Consider the following 11,530-nt stretch of genomic DNA (forward strand, 5'->3'; position numbering starts at 1 on the left):
GACACCTTTCTCTGCGTTAACTGAAATTTCACTTTTAATTCGTGCAGTCTGAAGATTAACATACTGATACATAACACGACCATGATGCACTCTGTGGACTTCCTGAACTTAAGCTGCATGCACTCCAATACCACTGAGGTAATCAGGGTTAAAAGTCAAATATTCATGGTACAGTGAAGTATTGATATCTTCAAAATGAGGCTATATCGGTATTTCTAACATTAATTTGATGCTGCATAATTTGCAGTAGCTCCAATAATGGTGTCAAGTTTTTGTCACCGTTAAACCAAAATCAGTGAAATCTCTTAAAAAAAAAAAAAAAAAATCATAAATAATCTAACACTAAGATCTCTTAACTGGAGCTGTTTTTCTGCTACTTTTTGAGCCATAATCACAATGTGTCTGCAGCAGCGAGCATCAAAAGCTGTGCAGCGTCGTAAACTTAACCTTTTTTGGACTGTTTCCTGATTGAAATCACAGTTTGGACTTCTGTTCAGTTTCTATGTGTGTGCGCTTTATGCTAAGACCTTAAACAATGATGCACGCAGCTCACTGTTTATGTCAAATGAAAATGTATGAAGAAAAATGTTATATTCTTCAGGCTGAGATATTGAAAAAGTGCTGTTTTGATTTGTAAAACTTCACTGTACCCAACCATCCTGCTCATGCACCGTGTCGTAAGGCCACAGTATCGATTGTTTGTAGATTGGATTAGTGATTTACCAGCTCTGGCTGCAAGAACTGTAGAACAGGATCTCAGTAATGGAGAGATAAGAGCTTTGCAGAGTGTATGCTGTAGGGCACTTATAGCTAACTAGATGTGCTCACTGATATAATCCCTTCTCAACATGGGAAACATGACTACATTTTCAATACATAATAACAAAAATATTATAAACATGTAAAAAAATCCTCTCAAATTCATTTTCTTTTCTATTTACAAAAACACTTGTCAGAGGGCTCCAACAAGTCAATGTGGAGTTTATAGTTTTTCAGAAACCTCTCGAATCGATGAGAAAAACATTCCCATTTATCTCCTCAATTAGGTTTTTCCAAAAGCTCTTTCACCCTCGTGGCAGTTCCTGAAAACAGCGGTCATTCATTGCAAGGCTTTTTTTTTTTTTTTTAAAGTCTCATTTGGGGAAGTCACGATGAATACGTCGTGCTCATTCAGGCGTTCTTGTGAGGGCCGGGATCTCTTTGTGGTTTTCACAACAGTCCTTTCACCATTTGGGATGACTGAAGGTGACGTTGTACTGCTTTGCCCAGCGTGCAAACACCTGTTTCTCCGTAATGAAGCGATGGTGGTTTCCTCTCCGGCTGCTCTCGTGCTGTATGTACGTCACACATTCATCAGGTCCCCTGGGTTTGTAGTAGTGGTAGGGCATCTTCTTGGATGCAGGTTTTTTTCTGGAAAAAGAGGGATTTTTAAAAAAATAAATTTTAATATCAGTTATCTGGGTTGACAGTCAGTTTCTCCGCGGTTATTAACTGGTCGATGTGCTTTAAAGAGTCGAGGTAAGGTGATACTCACCCACAGTGATTCGGCGGAACCATCCCGTATACTTTGATGTTGTCACATATCTCGATGGATATGACCATTGTGAACCAACCTGTGCTCAACCACGAGTGAGATTTTTGCCTGATCAGAGGGGAAGAAAAAAAAAACGTTTGTGAATGTGATGTTGGGGCCGATATGGAGGTCGGTGAAATTCGGAGACTGTTTATGTTGCACATGAACTGCAGGGGGGGGGGGGAGCGATACATTTTCTGATTAAGTATTTCAAGTTACGTGACCTGAGCTACGCGCATTTTTGTGATAAGTTTTTTTGGAACATGGACCCGAAACTTGAGCACACGTAAAATTTTGTGTCATGTTTTTGGGGAACACAAAGAAGTCGTAGGTAGCCAAATCCGCCTGGTACAGCGGGGTGGGGAACTCGTCGTAATGTTGGAAAACCAAAGTGCCATTACTTCACAGTTCAGGGTCATTTGCGCTCCATGTTTTCCCTCAGACGCCTCAGAACGTCACAGTGGAACTCGGTGTTGACAGTCTGACCCCTCGGGGGGGCGAATTTCCGCAGCACAACCCCGTATATGTCAAAGAAAACCCATCTGGTTGCGCTCCTGACTCGACGCGTCTTCTTTGGTCTTCTACAGTAACGTTCTTCCCCTCTTGAAACGTAAATGCCACTCAAAAACATCTCGCCCAGCTCGTTGGGTCATTGCCGTTGGCTTTCGAACGAAACTTTCGAAACTTGGCAATACTTACTCATCACAGTTGTTGCTTCCCCCTGCTCTGCGCACATTACTCTGCTGCACTCTGTTTGTGCACAACAGGAGCCGTCTCTGAACTTTTTAATCACACTTTGCACACGGCGATTCATGATTAACATTATACCGGCTCCCTTGATACTCACCTATCTCGTCCCGTCTCTCTGTGAAACAGAGTGTCAAATCTGTGCATCTTGCTCTGGGAGATACTGAAACAGGACAAGTTGCTGTAGGTCATGCTGACTCTCTGGATCAATCTGTAAATGGCCCCTTTGGCCTCCTTCCCGATCTTGTTCGGGGGTCCCCAGAAGACGATCACAGGGTTGCTGTCTGGTCGTTGCAGGAACTCATTCGGCCGTCGAACCACCCTGAACACGCTGGAGTGAGCGACAACCCTCAGAGTGGTCCGGTTCCCCACGTCAGACCCGTACCCCAACGTGGGGGCGTCGTTCATGCGGATAACGCACTCGGTACCGTCGATCTCTTCTCCCGCTCGACTTCCCAGGACGTGGCTGGAGCTCGTCACCAGGGCGCAGTTCTGACAGTGCAGGGTCATACTCTGAGAGGGAGAGACCAGTCAATGTGTTAAAACAACAAGTCTATAGACATTAAGTGAAGTTGTTAACCCGTCCTTATTCTTTATTCATTTTGTAAGAGCTAAATTTGCAATATTTACATTAGCTGATATAAATTGTTGAAGTTGCAAATAATGATCAACTCGGGGTTAAAACCAGTTAACACTGCAGCCAATAAGAAGTTCATGTTTCTGGTTTGAGCATCGAGTCATTTAAATGAGTTTCATCATTAGTTACAACTTAACACGGTAGCAGCACAACGCGTCGGTCCAACCAACGACTAATAGATGAATTGCAGTGAAGTTTTGGTCGAGATGTTCATGATAAAAAGTTCACACAACCGGGAATAGTGAGAAGTGTTTGAATAGCATCAAATTGTCATTTTTAACTGTGTAGCCTCATCACTAGTTCCAGTTATTTATTCCCCCTTAAATCTTTAAAGATCCGTGACACAGTAAACAGTGTCCCTAACGAAGAACAAACAATCCTTAGAAATACATTTGATTTTCTTCATTTTTCACTGTCCCTTTCTGGCATCGCCAAACTGAGTTCATTTTTCTCCCTTTTACATCCAGTTGTGCTTTTCATAGTCTGAATACACGTGTCAGTTTTTCCTACGAGTAAATTTCTCCTACGATTGTCACCCACTGATCGTCTGTAGGTGGTTCTACCCTCCCACGGTTCCTTGTAATAGCTTCTTTTTTTTTTTTTTTTTTTTTTTTACATGCTCCGAACAGTATTTGCACCATACACCTGCGGCTTCCTGTTTCTTCAGTGAAATTACAAAGAAAAAGCGCCCTGTGATTCAAGGGGATGTAGTTGTTTATCTTCAGTTTCAGCTCATGTATAATGACGGATATGATGGCGACAAGCCGATACTGCAGAAAGCGTCAGAACAGGAGAGCGTTATTTCGAAAGGACACCCGACTGATTGAATAGTTCACCTACGTTATCACGCTGTCTGCTTTTGAGTGATTGTTCTGAGTATTTTAAATTAATCACCTTACGTAAGCTGCAGCAGCGCGCTGATGTGACCTGGAGGGACGTGGTTGTTGCCTTTCACTGACACCGAGTGTGGATGCAGTTTTCTTCTGGTGTCCCACTTCTTTTTTAGTATCTTTTGATAAAGTGTTCACAGTTCAGGCTGATGTACATGACTGATCTGCGTGCAGTTCACTTACATCCTGTAAGGTTTAGTTTCAGTTTCTGCCAACATATTTCCTCAGTGCGGCAGTAATTAGAACCATTTCCCCTCTGCTACATCCTCCACTGCTATTTACAGTTACAACCTTGTCTTACTCACATGAATACAGTCATTTTAAGGTATGTGTGCGGGTCCTACCTTGTTGCCGTAAAACGGCACGTAGCCCTCTTTCCCGGCCCATTTCTTCAGGTCTGTAGTCTTGGCAGCGTGACCGATAGCCACGCGGATGGGAGAGTAGATGGTGTCGGCGCTGCTGTTGGAGCCGTACAGGATGAGGAGCGTCATCAGGACGAAGATGGCAGCAAAGATCACCATCCTGTGGCTCTGTTGTCCCTGCAGTGCGAACAACGGCGGTGGAATGTAATCAAGAACATTTACTTAAATACAAACTTATACACTTTATATGTACAGTCCCTGAATTTTGTGCCCCTTTATACTTTTAGTCCACTACAGTTCACAGCGAATGAATCAACTTTTTACCGCATTGCATTTACTTAACAGCGATGAAGTGAAAATGATCCTAAAACTAATTTGACATTTTTTTTACATACCAAATGCATTTGTATGTAACTAGCACTTTGGGTACATTAGTAAGGCTTTGAGTGCAAGACTTACAGTGGATTATTTTCACAACGTGGTATTAGTACTTCACTGCACTCTTTGCACGAATGACGATGATGATGATGATGATGATGAAGGGTCGGAGGTCCACACCCTTTCCGGGTGGGTCTGTCTTACCTTGCCACTGAGCCGGAGTCCCATGCTGTCTGATCAGTACCGACACCCGGGCTGTGGCTCTGTGTCATCGTACCTAACAGGAGGACCAACACGCACAAACACACGCACACGCATGTAATTTAAAACCGCGTCATGTCAAAGCTGTATTCAAGAATGTAGAGTATTTACAGCCACTAGGAGGTTTGGAAATATGCTACAATCTTTAGGTGTATTTTATCCTAACGTCGCGGATACAGAAGGAAAAAAAAAATATATATATTTTACTAAATAGAAAACAACAACAGGCTTCGTGCGCAGCCGCCCTCCGTCAACACCGTCAGCTGACGTCCCCCCGTCTTTAATCAACATCCCGCTGATGGGATTTAGATATTAACCAGCTCGACTTTTTTTTGAAAGCGCGTTAACGGAAACCCCGGAGCTGATCCGGGTTTTACCTGGTCATGGTGTCGGTGGTCTCGGTCTGAGGACTCCCTCAGCTCCCTCGTCCCCCATCTTCCTGCGCCACTTGGTGACGTCATCGCCGCGTCTGTCACTGCAGCACGGACGGAAGAGTCCAGCTGCTCAAAAGTTGGTGGGACTAAACTCAGACGTGAAGTCGGGAGAACCATTTAGAGAGCACAAAACAAAATCGAAACTCAAGACTTTTGTTTTGAAAAATAGAATAAATGTTCATGAATAAAACAAATCTGAAATGCATATTTTTAAACCTGTATATATATTTATATATAAAAGACCTAACTAACGCTTGTAATATTGGTTGTTCTCATTTTTAGATGAGACTGCAGATTTTGAAAATGAAAAAGAAAATGGTTATTTTTTTATTTATTCATTTATCCAACATAGAAAACAAATAAGGGCTTATTTTTCTCTCTTTTGCTTTTAATCTTGAATTAAAAGTTTTGCGTAAACTTTTAGAAGACTCAGATCTACAATACATACAGTAGACCATATCATGTACATTTACTCAAGTAATGGAAGTACAATTTGTACTTTACATTATTAGTTCTGTTTAATGCTATTCCATACTTTCACTCCACTACATTTCAGAGGGAAATAGGCAAACTTTCTATACTTCACTCCATTTAGGCTATTTGGTAGCTTTTTGTTACTTTTAATAATAAGATTTCACACAATAGATAATGTAAGAAGCTTTAAAATACAACACATTGTTAAAGATAAAACCAGTCGTTTCCAACTTTGAAGTCTTGTGACGTGTTTCAAAAATCAGTGTGGTCACATCACATTTCTCACATAGCTCCACCAAACAGTGATTTTGACCCCTCAAAACATCTTCCATGCTTTGATTTCAATGCTTGGTCCAATACTTTATTAAAAAAAAAATCAAAGATTAGAGAGAAAAAGTCTAAAAACTGAAAACAGATAGTTACAGTAAAACATCCCTTTCAAAGCGTATTCAAATGTCTTAATTGCATCATTATTAATAGCTAAATCAACAACAACAAAAAAATGTATCTGAAAATAACTGATGTATTTAAAAAAAAATAGGAATTAGAATTAATCTAAAAATCAAAAGTAATCTGTAGTAAGCGAAAATGCCCTTAAAACTTAAAATACAATTTTTTTTCAAAAAGCTGTACAAATGAGATCTTTTTGGTTGATAGCCTTCTTGCTCAGTTTTTGACTGAAAAAAAGCCAAATTTCTTCCCACTTTTACATGTACAACAAACGCTAACAGAAAGTGAGTCAATCACGTAGAGTTTACACACATTTACCCGGCTCCAGAAGATGTTTAATCAAGTAGTTACTGTGTAGAGCCTTTAACTAAAGTCACATGTGCAGGTGATTTCAGAGGGATGGACACAAAGACCAAACACACACAAGCAGGATTCATCTGACAGCAGATTTATTCATGATGACGCTTGTCTCTCAACAGATGTGACCTGCATTCAGGTTTACATTCAAGTTTTTACCTTACAGTGCTTACCACACAAGTAAGCTACTTGTGGTTACTAAAACATGATTGATAATACAATTTAATGCAAACTATTTACATTTTAAAATGTGCACTTTAGTAATAAACTTGCTCAGTAGTGCAAATACTGTTACAGTCTTTGGGATTAGTCACAAAATAAGCATTATGCAACTCAAAGGCAGCGCTATATTTTTAATCGTAAACAAGAAGCATCATATAACGGGTAACCAATGTTAAAGTGGAGGTCTCGAGGACAAATAAGTCATGTTTATGTTCATGGTGTTGAGCCAATTACTTTTAAAGTTAAAACAAGACACTGAGGCGCCTCCATTTTTTTTTTTTTAGCTTTTGGCTGCAATTGTGTGCAGAATTAAATCATGAAAAGCTTCGGATGACTCACGGCGGCCTCGCAGCCACCAGTGTAGGTGCACGGTTTGCATCAGCCTTCCAGGAAATCTGGTGGGTGTCCATTTCCCTCAGCAGCAGTACATAATATTAAATACACTAACCACGCAGATCTGCTGGTATTCTTTTACCATTCAAATTCCATGTAATGTTTGTGTCTTTGGCCGTTATTCAGTGGAAATATAAGCGTGGGACCACTGCAGTTACATTTCAATACTGTTTGCTCTGTGGGTGGTTCCCACTTTATCACACATACTGCACATACTGTGTCATGTATGTGAAAAAGAGTGTGTGGCTCCATGTTAAACCACTGATGCCACAACTGCCCGATCACCGAGTTTAATGGCACTCAGCCCACTATGGTAACATCTGAATACAGTACTGTTTACATGAAATTTCACACATTTTAACACTGTAACTGGTTGCAATCATGGCAGGTTATCAGCATAATATTAAACGTACAAAACAACATTTAGAAATGTTTTTCTTTGTGACCTTGGACGCTAGTTTTTACTTGAGCTCTGAACTTGACGGTTCACTGAGAGGATTGTCATGTTTTGAGGCAAAATACTGACCACTACAGCTGAAACTATTCGTTGATTACACCAATAGAAAATTCCCCAGCTATTTTTTTGATGATTGATGAACTGTTTTAAGTCTTTTTTTTTACGCAAGAATGTCAAAAGCTCTGGTTCTTGATGTTTTTCTTAAACTGTTAAGATTACAAATTGCTTAACATTTGATTTTCTGACCATTTGTAATCAATAAATTTGACCAATCATGAACATAATTTTTAACTGCAGCCCTAAATATTACACTGCCTGTCTCGTGGGGTAACGGTGCAGGTAGCAGCTTTAAATTTCACAGGCCGGACTGCAGCATGAGTACAACATTGTGCAGAATAAGACTGAAAGTCAAGGCACAGGTATAAAGAAATTTTAAATTGTAAGCTTTGGTATCAACTGGTTTTAGTGCCAAGTTTTGTCTTAATATGCTTTAGCAGTATTCATATTAATGGCAATATATATAAAGGAAATATTCAGTAATACTGAAGGTGATACATTGTCACAGTTGTTGCCAGAAATATAATGTTTCTGTTGTTTTGGATTATATAATGAGAAAAGTACCAAATGTGGCTGTTTCTACTTAATAAATTGCTCAGTTGGTAAAAAAAAGAAAAAAAAGAAAGAAAAGTCCAACAGTAATCGTTAAAGTACCTGCTCCAGAAACACGACTATTTTTAACAAATAAGACTAAAAACCAGAAAAATAATAAATATCCCCTCACTGTGCTGTGAGGGAACATCTTAGTTTTAGGATTAAACTCTTCAGAGGCTCCAAGGCGGGTGTTTGAACTCCATCTTGTGGCGCGTCGCCCATTTGGCATAAATGGCCTTCTCGGTGATGAAGCGATGGCCGCCGCGTTGCGTGTGTTCGTGGACCTTGTACATCCTGCACTCGCTGACTCGGTTTTGCTCGTAGTAATGGTAAGGTACCACACTGTGATTGACTCGACTGTCAGGAGGAGGAAAGATCCAGAGGTTATTTATGGTACTTAATACAAAAAAAAAAAAAAAGATGTAGCTTGAGTGTAGTTCATAAAGGTCTCACCTGCAGTAGTTACCGTCAATCATTCCGTAAACATTGATGCTGTCGCACATGTCCATCGCCAGAATCATTGTGAAGAATCCGGTGCTGAGAAACGCCCCCGTTTTCATCCTGAGTGAGACACCAAACATTCAATTTCAGACTATATTGTCGGGATGACTGTTGGTGCTTTCACAAAATATTTACATCATGATGGGAGTTTTGATCCAAAATCAGCAATGTGAATATAATGACTAAGTGGGTAAAAGCAAACAATAGAACAGCTACAGTCTAGTAAGTTCAGAAAATGACATCACTTTACTGTAATGGAGCCTCCATCGCTACGGTTATAGGTAAATGATTAATTTCACTGTCAGAATTCGATCCATTTGGTACAATAATTTTTGGAAAGTTTAGAAGTGCCATACAATTGATTTAGTTTATCCCCAATCAAGGTAGCGTAGGGCTAAACCGAAAGTTAGACAGTTCGGTTAGTGGAAGTCTGTAGCGCACATGCTCTGTCCATGGAGCATGCCCAGTACGCACTCATCCGGCCGGCGGGATTGTCTCACCAGACATCAGATTTAAAAACTCTGAATACTGTGAAATACAGAGAAGTTTACCTGGCAGAGACGGGCTTAATCAGCATCGTGTAAACAGGTTTGGAAGAATGTAGTGGAGGTTTATTTATGTGTTTACTCGAGGTTTAGTAGTTGTAATTTATTGTCCTCTGTTTGTTTACTGTTCTGCTTAACTCATTCCTTTACGTACAAAGAAAACATCAGTTCATGCTTTTTAAATAATACTGTGAGGATGTTAAACCCACACTGTACCTGTTTTTTCCAGTTTCATTCTGAAACACGCCGTCGCAGTACTGAACCATGTCTCTGGTCACGGTGTATATTCTGACGTTCGGATACTTCCTCGCCATTTTCAGGAGGACATTGAAGATGTGTCCTTTCCCGTCTTGCCTCATGTTCCTTTCGGGGCCCCAGAACACGTACGTGGTGTTTGCCGACTGCTGGAAATAATACTGCTCGTTTTTCACCAACAGGGGAACACTTGTGTGAGACACGACCCGAACGTTGGTGCGGCTCCCAACGTCCTTCTCAAACCCTGATGTGGGCGCATTATTCATCCGGATCACGCATCCGATTTTGTCGATCTCCTCTCCGGCTGCAGCTCCGAGCATCTGACCGGAGCTGGAGATCAAGGCACACTGGTTGCAGTGCATGTTCAGGAACTGTTGAGGAAAAACAGGCAAGATAAGACAGTGTTAGTTTGGGGGTTTTGTACGTAAAAACATTAATTGCATTGTTTATAACTTGTTTTTTATGCTGCCCAGCATTATATATCTACGAATGTATGGCCCCTTTAACTCAGCCTGCTCAAGATGGAAATGTTGCGCTATTATTATCTGTATTGCTGATCTTGTGGCACATGTCATGCCCCATGGTTGAGTCTCTGATTCCAGAAAGCTGGCCTGCTATGTAAAATCACTGAGGGGAGGTGGAGCGTTATGCCAGCTTAGTTTGGTTCAGTGTAAAAAAGAAAAGTAGGTAAAATGACACCTCTCCTGTTGGGCAATATTGTGGGATTTCTGTATAGAATGGGCTTGTGACTATGTAACCTGTTTTTTTTTAAATCATTATCATAATTCAAAAACACTAGCAGAATATATTTGACTTAAATATCAAATTATATCAGTTTAACTCAGGCCTCGTTTGACATGTTTTGCATGTTTCAGCCTTCTTTGTCATATTTATACACAACAAACCGCTTCACCCAATGTTAATGTAAATAATCACAGTTAAACAGGGCAAACTTTAAAAAAAAAAAAAGAAGCGGAATTTGACATGTTGAGTATGAATCTAAACCAAGTTTTCACGTCACCAAGAATCAATGAGCTGAGTTGGAGCCAAATCTCTGGAAGATGCATCTGTGAGACCCCTGGGGGCCCCCTCACCTGGTCCATCCTGCCCGGACTGATCCTCGTGTAGCCCCTGAGCCCTAAGCTTCGCGCAGCAGGCGACGGACCATCCCGTGTGATCACATGTGCAAACCAAAACAACAGAGGGAGGCTCAGGCTGAGCAGGCAAAGCCAGCGGAGCATCTGCATGAGCCGCAGGAAAGTGGGACAGCGGAGTTAGAGTCGAAGGGTTGCACACGTTGAACATCCATACAAATGTCTGAGCACACATGTTGCATCAAAAATAACTCGTTCTTACCGGAGCTGTCATATCAAGGCCTTTGGGAAAGTCCTGCTCCGGAGGACCTGACGGCACTCATTTTCCCCAGCCCGTTAACTTAATGACCCGGCCATGGTTGAGTCCTTATCAAAGGGATTTCATGTCAAAAGATGCGGGCTTCTCTTGGTCAACTCTCAAATCCAGGATGCTCCTCCTTTCCGTGTAACTTCTGTTTTCATCGCCTGGCAGACCACAAGTCCATTATTCATGTCTAAATCTGCATCATGTTTGGATTAAAAACCATTCGATATCCGTTCAGGTGTCTGATATTCCACCCACAGTTTTGATACAGTCTACATAAAGTGTAGGACCTGCCCTGTGAAATGCACAATGTTCATCCACGCAAAACAGGCTTCCGGGACGTTTGTTTCAAAACAAAAGCACCACCGGTTGTTGTTTTTTTTTGTTTGGTTTTTTTACAGAATTTGCAAGGACAAATGCACACGTATACAAATGTTACATGCACATGTTACAAAATGTCGATGCACTTAAATAATATTTTAACTTTACACTGAGATGCTCTGCCATTACATTCTGATGGATCTGCAGCAATTTAAAATTAACTG

At 40.9% G+C, this 11,530-nt stretch overlaps 2 protein-coding genes across 2 annotated transcripts; both read right to left on the reverse strand.

Annotated features, from left to right (window-relative positions):
- Window positions 1-6: 6 nt before the first annotated feature.
- On the reverse strand, window positions 7-5,310 carry st6galnac6 (ST6 (alpha-N-acetyl-neuraminyl-2,3-beta-galactosyl-1,3)-N-acetylgalactosaminide alpha-2,6-sialyltransferase 6). Its single transcript, XM_069169049.1, has 6 exons — window positions 5,226-5,310; window positions 4,792-4,864; window positions 4,192-4,386; window positions 2,421-2,833; window positions 1,535-1,642; window positions 7-1,410 (listed from the first exon to the last, which is right to left on the reverse strand). The coding sequence occupies exons 2-6, from the start codon at window positions 4,813-4,815 to the stop codon at window positions 1,224-1,226; spliced, it is 927 nt and encodes a 308-aa protein (XP_069025150.1). The 5' UTR covers window positions 4,816-4,864; window positions 5,226-5,310; the 3' UTR covers window positions 7-1,223.
- A 1,328-nt stretch (window positions 5,311-6,638) lies between these two features.
- Window positions 6,639-11,282, reverse strand: st6galnac4 (ST6 (alpha-N-acetyl-neuraminyl-2,3-beta-galactosyl-1,3)-N-acetylgalactosaminide alpha-2,6-sialyltransferase 4). Its single transcript, XM_069169071.1, has 5 exons — window positions 10,944-11,282; window positions 10,682-10,828; window positions 9,549-9,958; window positions 8,740-8,847; window positions 6,639-8,643 (listed from the first exon to the last, which is right to left on the reverse strand). The coding sequence occupies exons 1-5, from the start codon at window positions 10,953-10,955 to the stop codon at window positions 8,457-8,459; spliced, it is 864 nt and encodes a 287-aa protein (XP_069025172.1). The 5' UTR covers window positions 10,956-11,282; the 3' UTR covers window positions 6,639-8,456.
- Window positions 11,283-11,530: the final 248 nt, after the last annotated feature.

The sequence above is a fragment of the Embiotoca jacksoni genome, unplaced genomic scaffold (genome assembly GCF_022577435.1).
Source record: "Embiotoca jacksoni isolate LCO1_2020_lvr unplaced genomic scaffold, fEmbJac1.0.p SCAF_10, whole genome shotgun sequence".
Taxonomy (NCBI): domain Eukaryota; kingdom Metazoa; phylum Chordata; class Actinopteri; family Embiotocidae; genus Embiotoca; species Embiotoca jacksoni.

Excerpts from the sequence above, each read along its gene's own strand:
- st6galnac4 (XM_069169071.1), bottom strand. Across the intron at positions 9,959-10,681 it reads GTCCGGGCAGGATGGACCAG|TTCCTGAACATGCACTGCAA; the intron begins GTGAGGGGGCCC and ends TTTCCTCAACAG. Across the intron at positions 8,848-9,548 it reads AATGAAACTGGAAAAAACAG|GATGAAAACGGGGGCGTTTC; the intron begins GTACAGTGTGGG and ends TGTCTCACTCAG.
- st6galnac6 (XM_069169049.1), bottom strand. The coding sequence starts at position 4,815 with ATGGGACTCCGGCTCAGTGGCAAG. Across the intron at positions 1,643-2,420 it reads AGAGAGACGGGACGAGATAG|GCAAAAATCTCACTCGTGGT; the intron begins GTGAGTATCAAG and ends CCCTCTGATCAG. Across the intron at positions 1,411-1,534 it reads GTTCCGCCGAATCACTGTGG|AAAAAAACCTGCATCCAAGA; the intron begins GTGAGTATCACC and ends CTCTTTTTCCAG.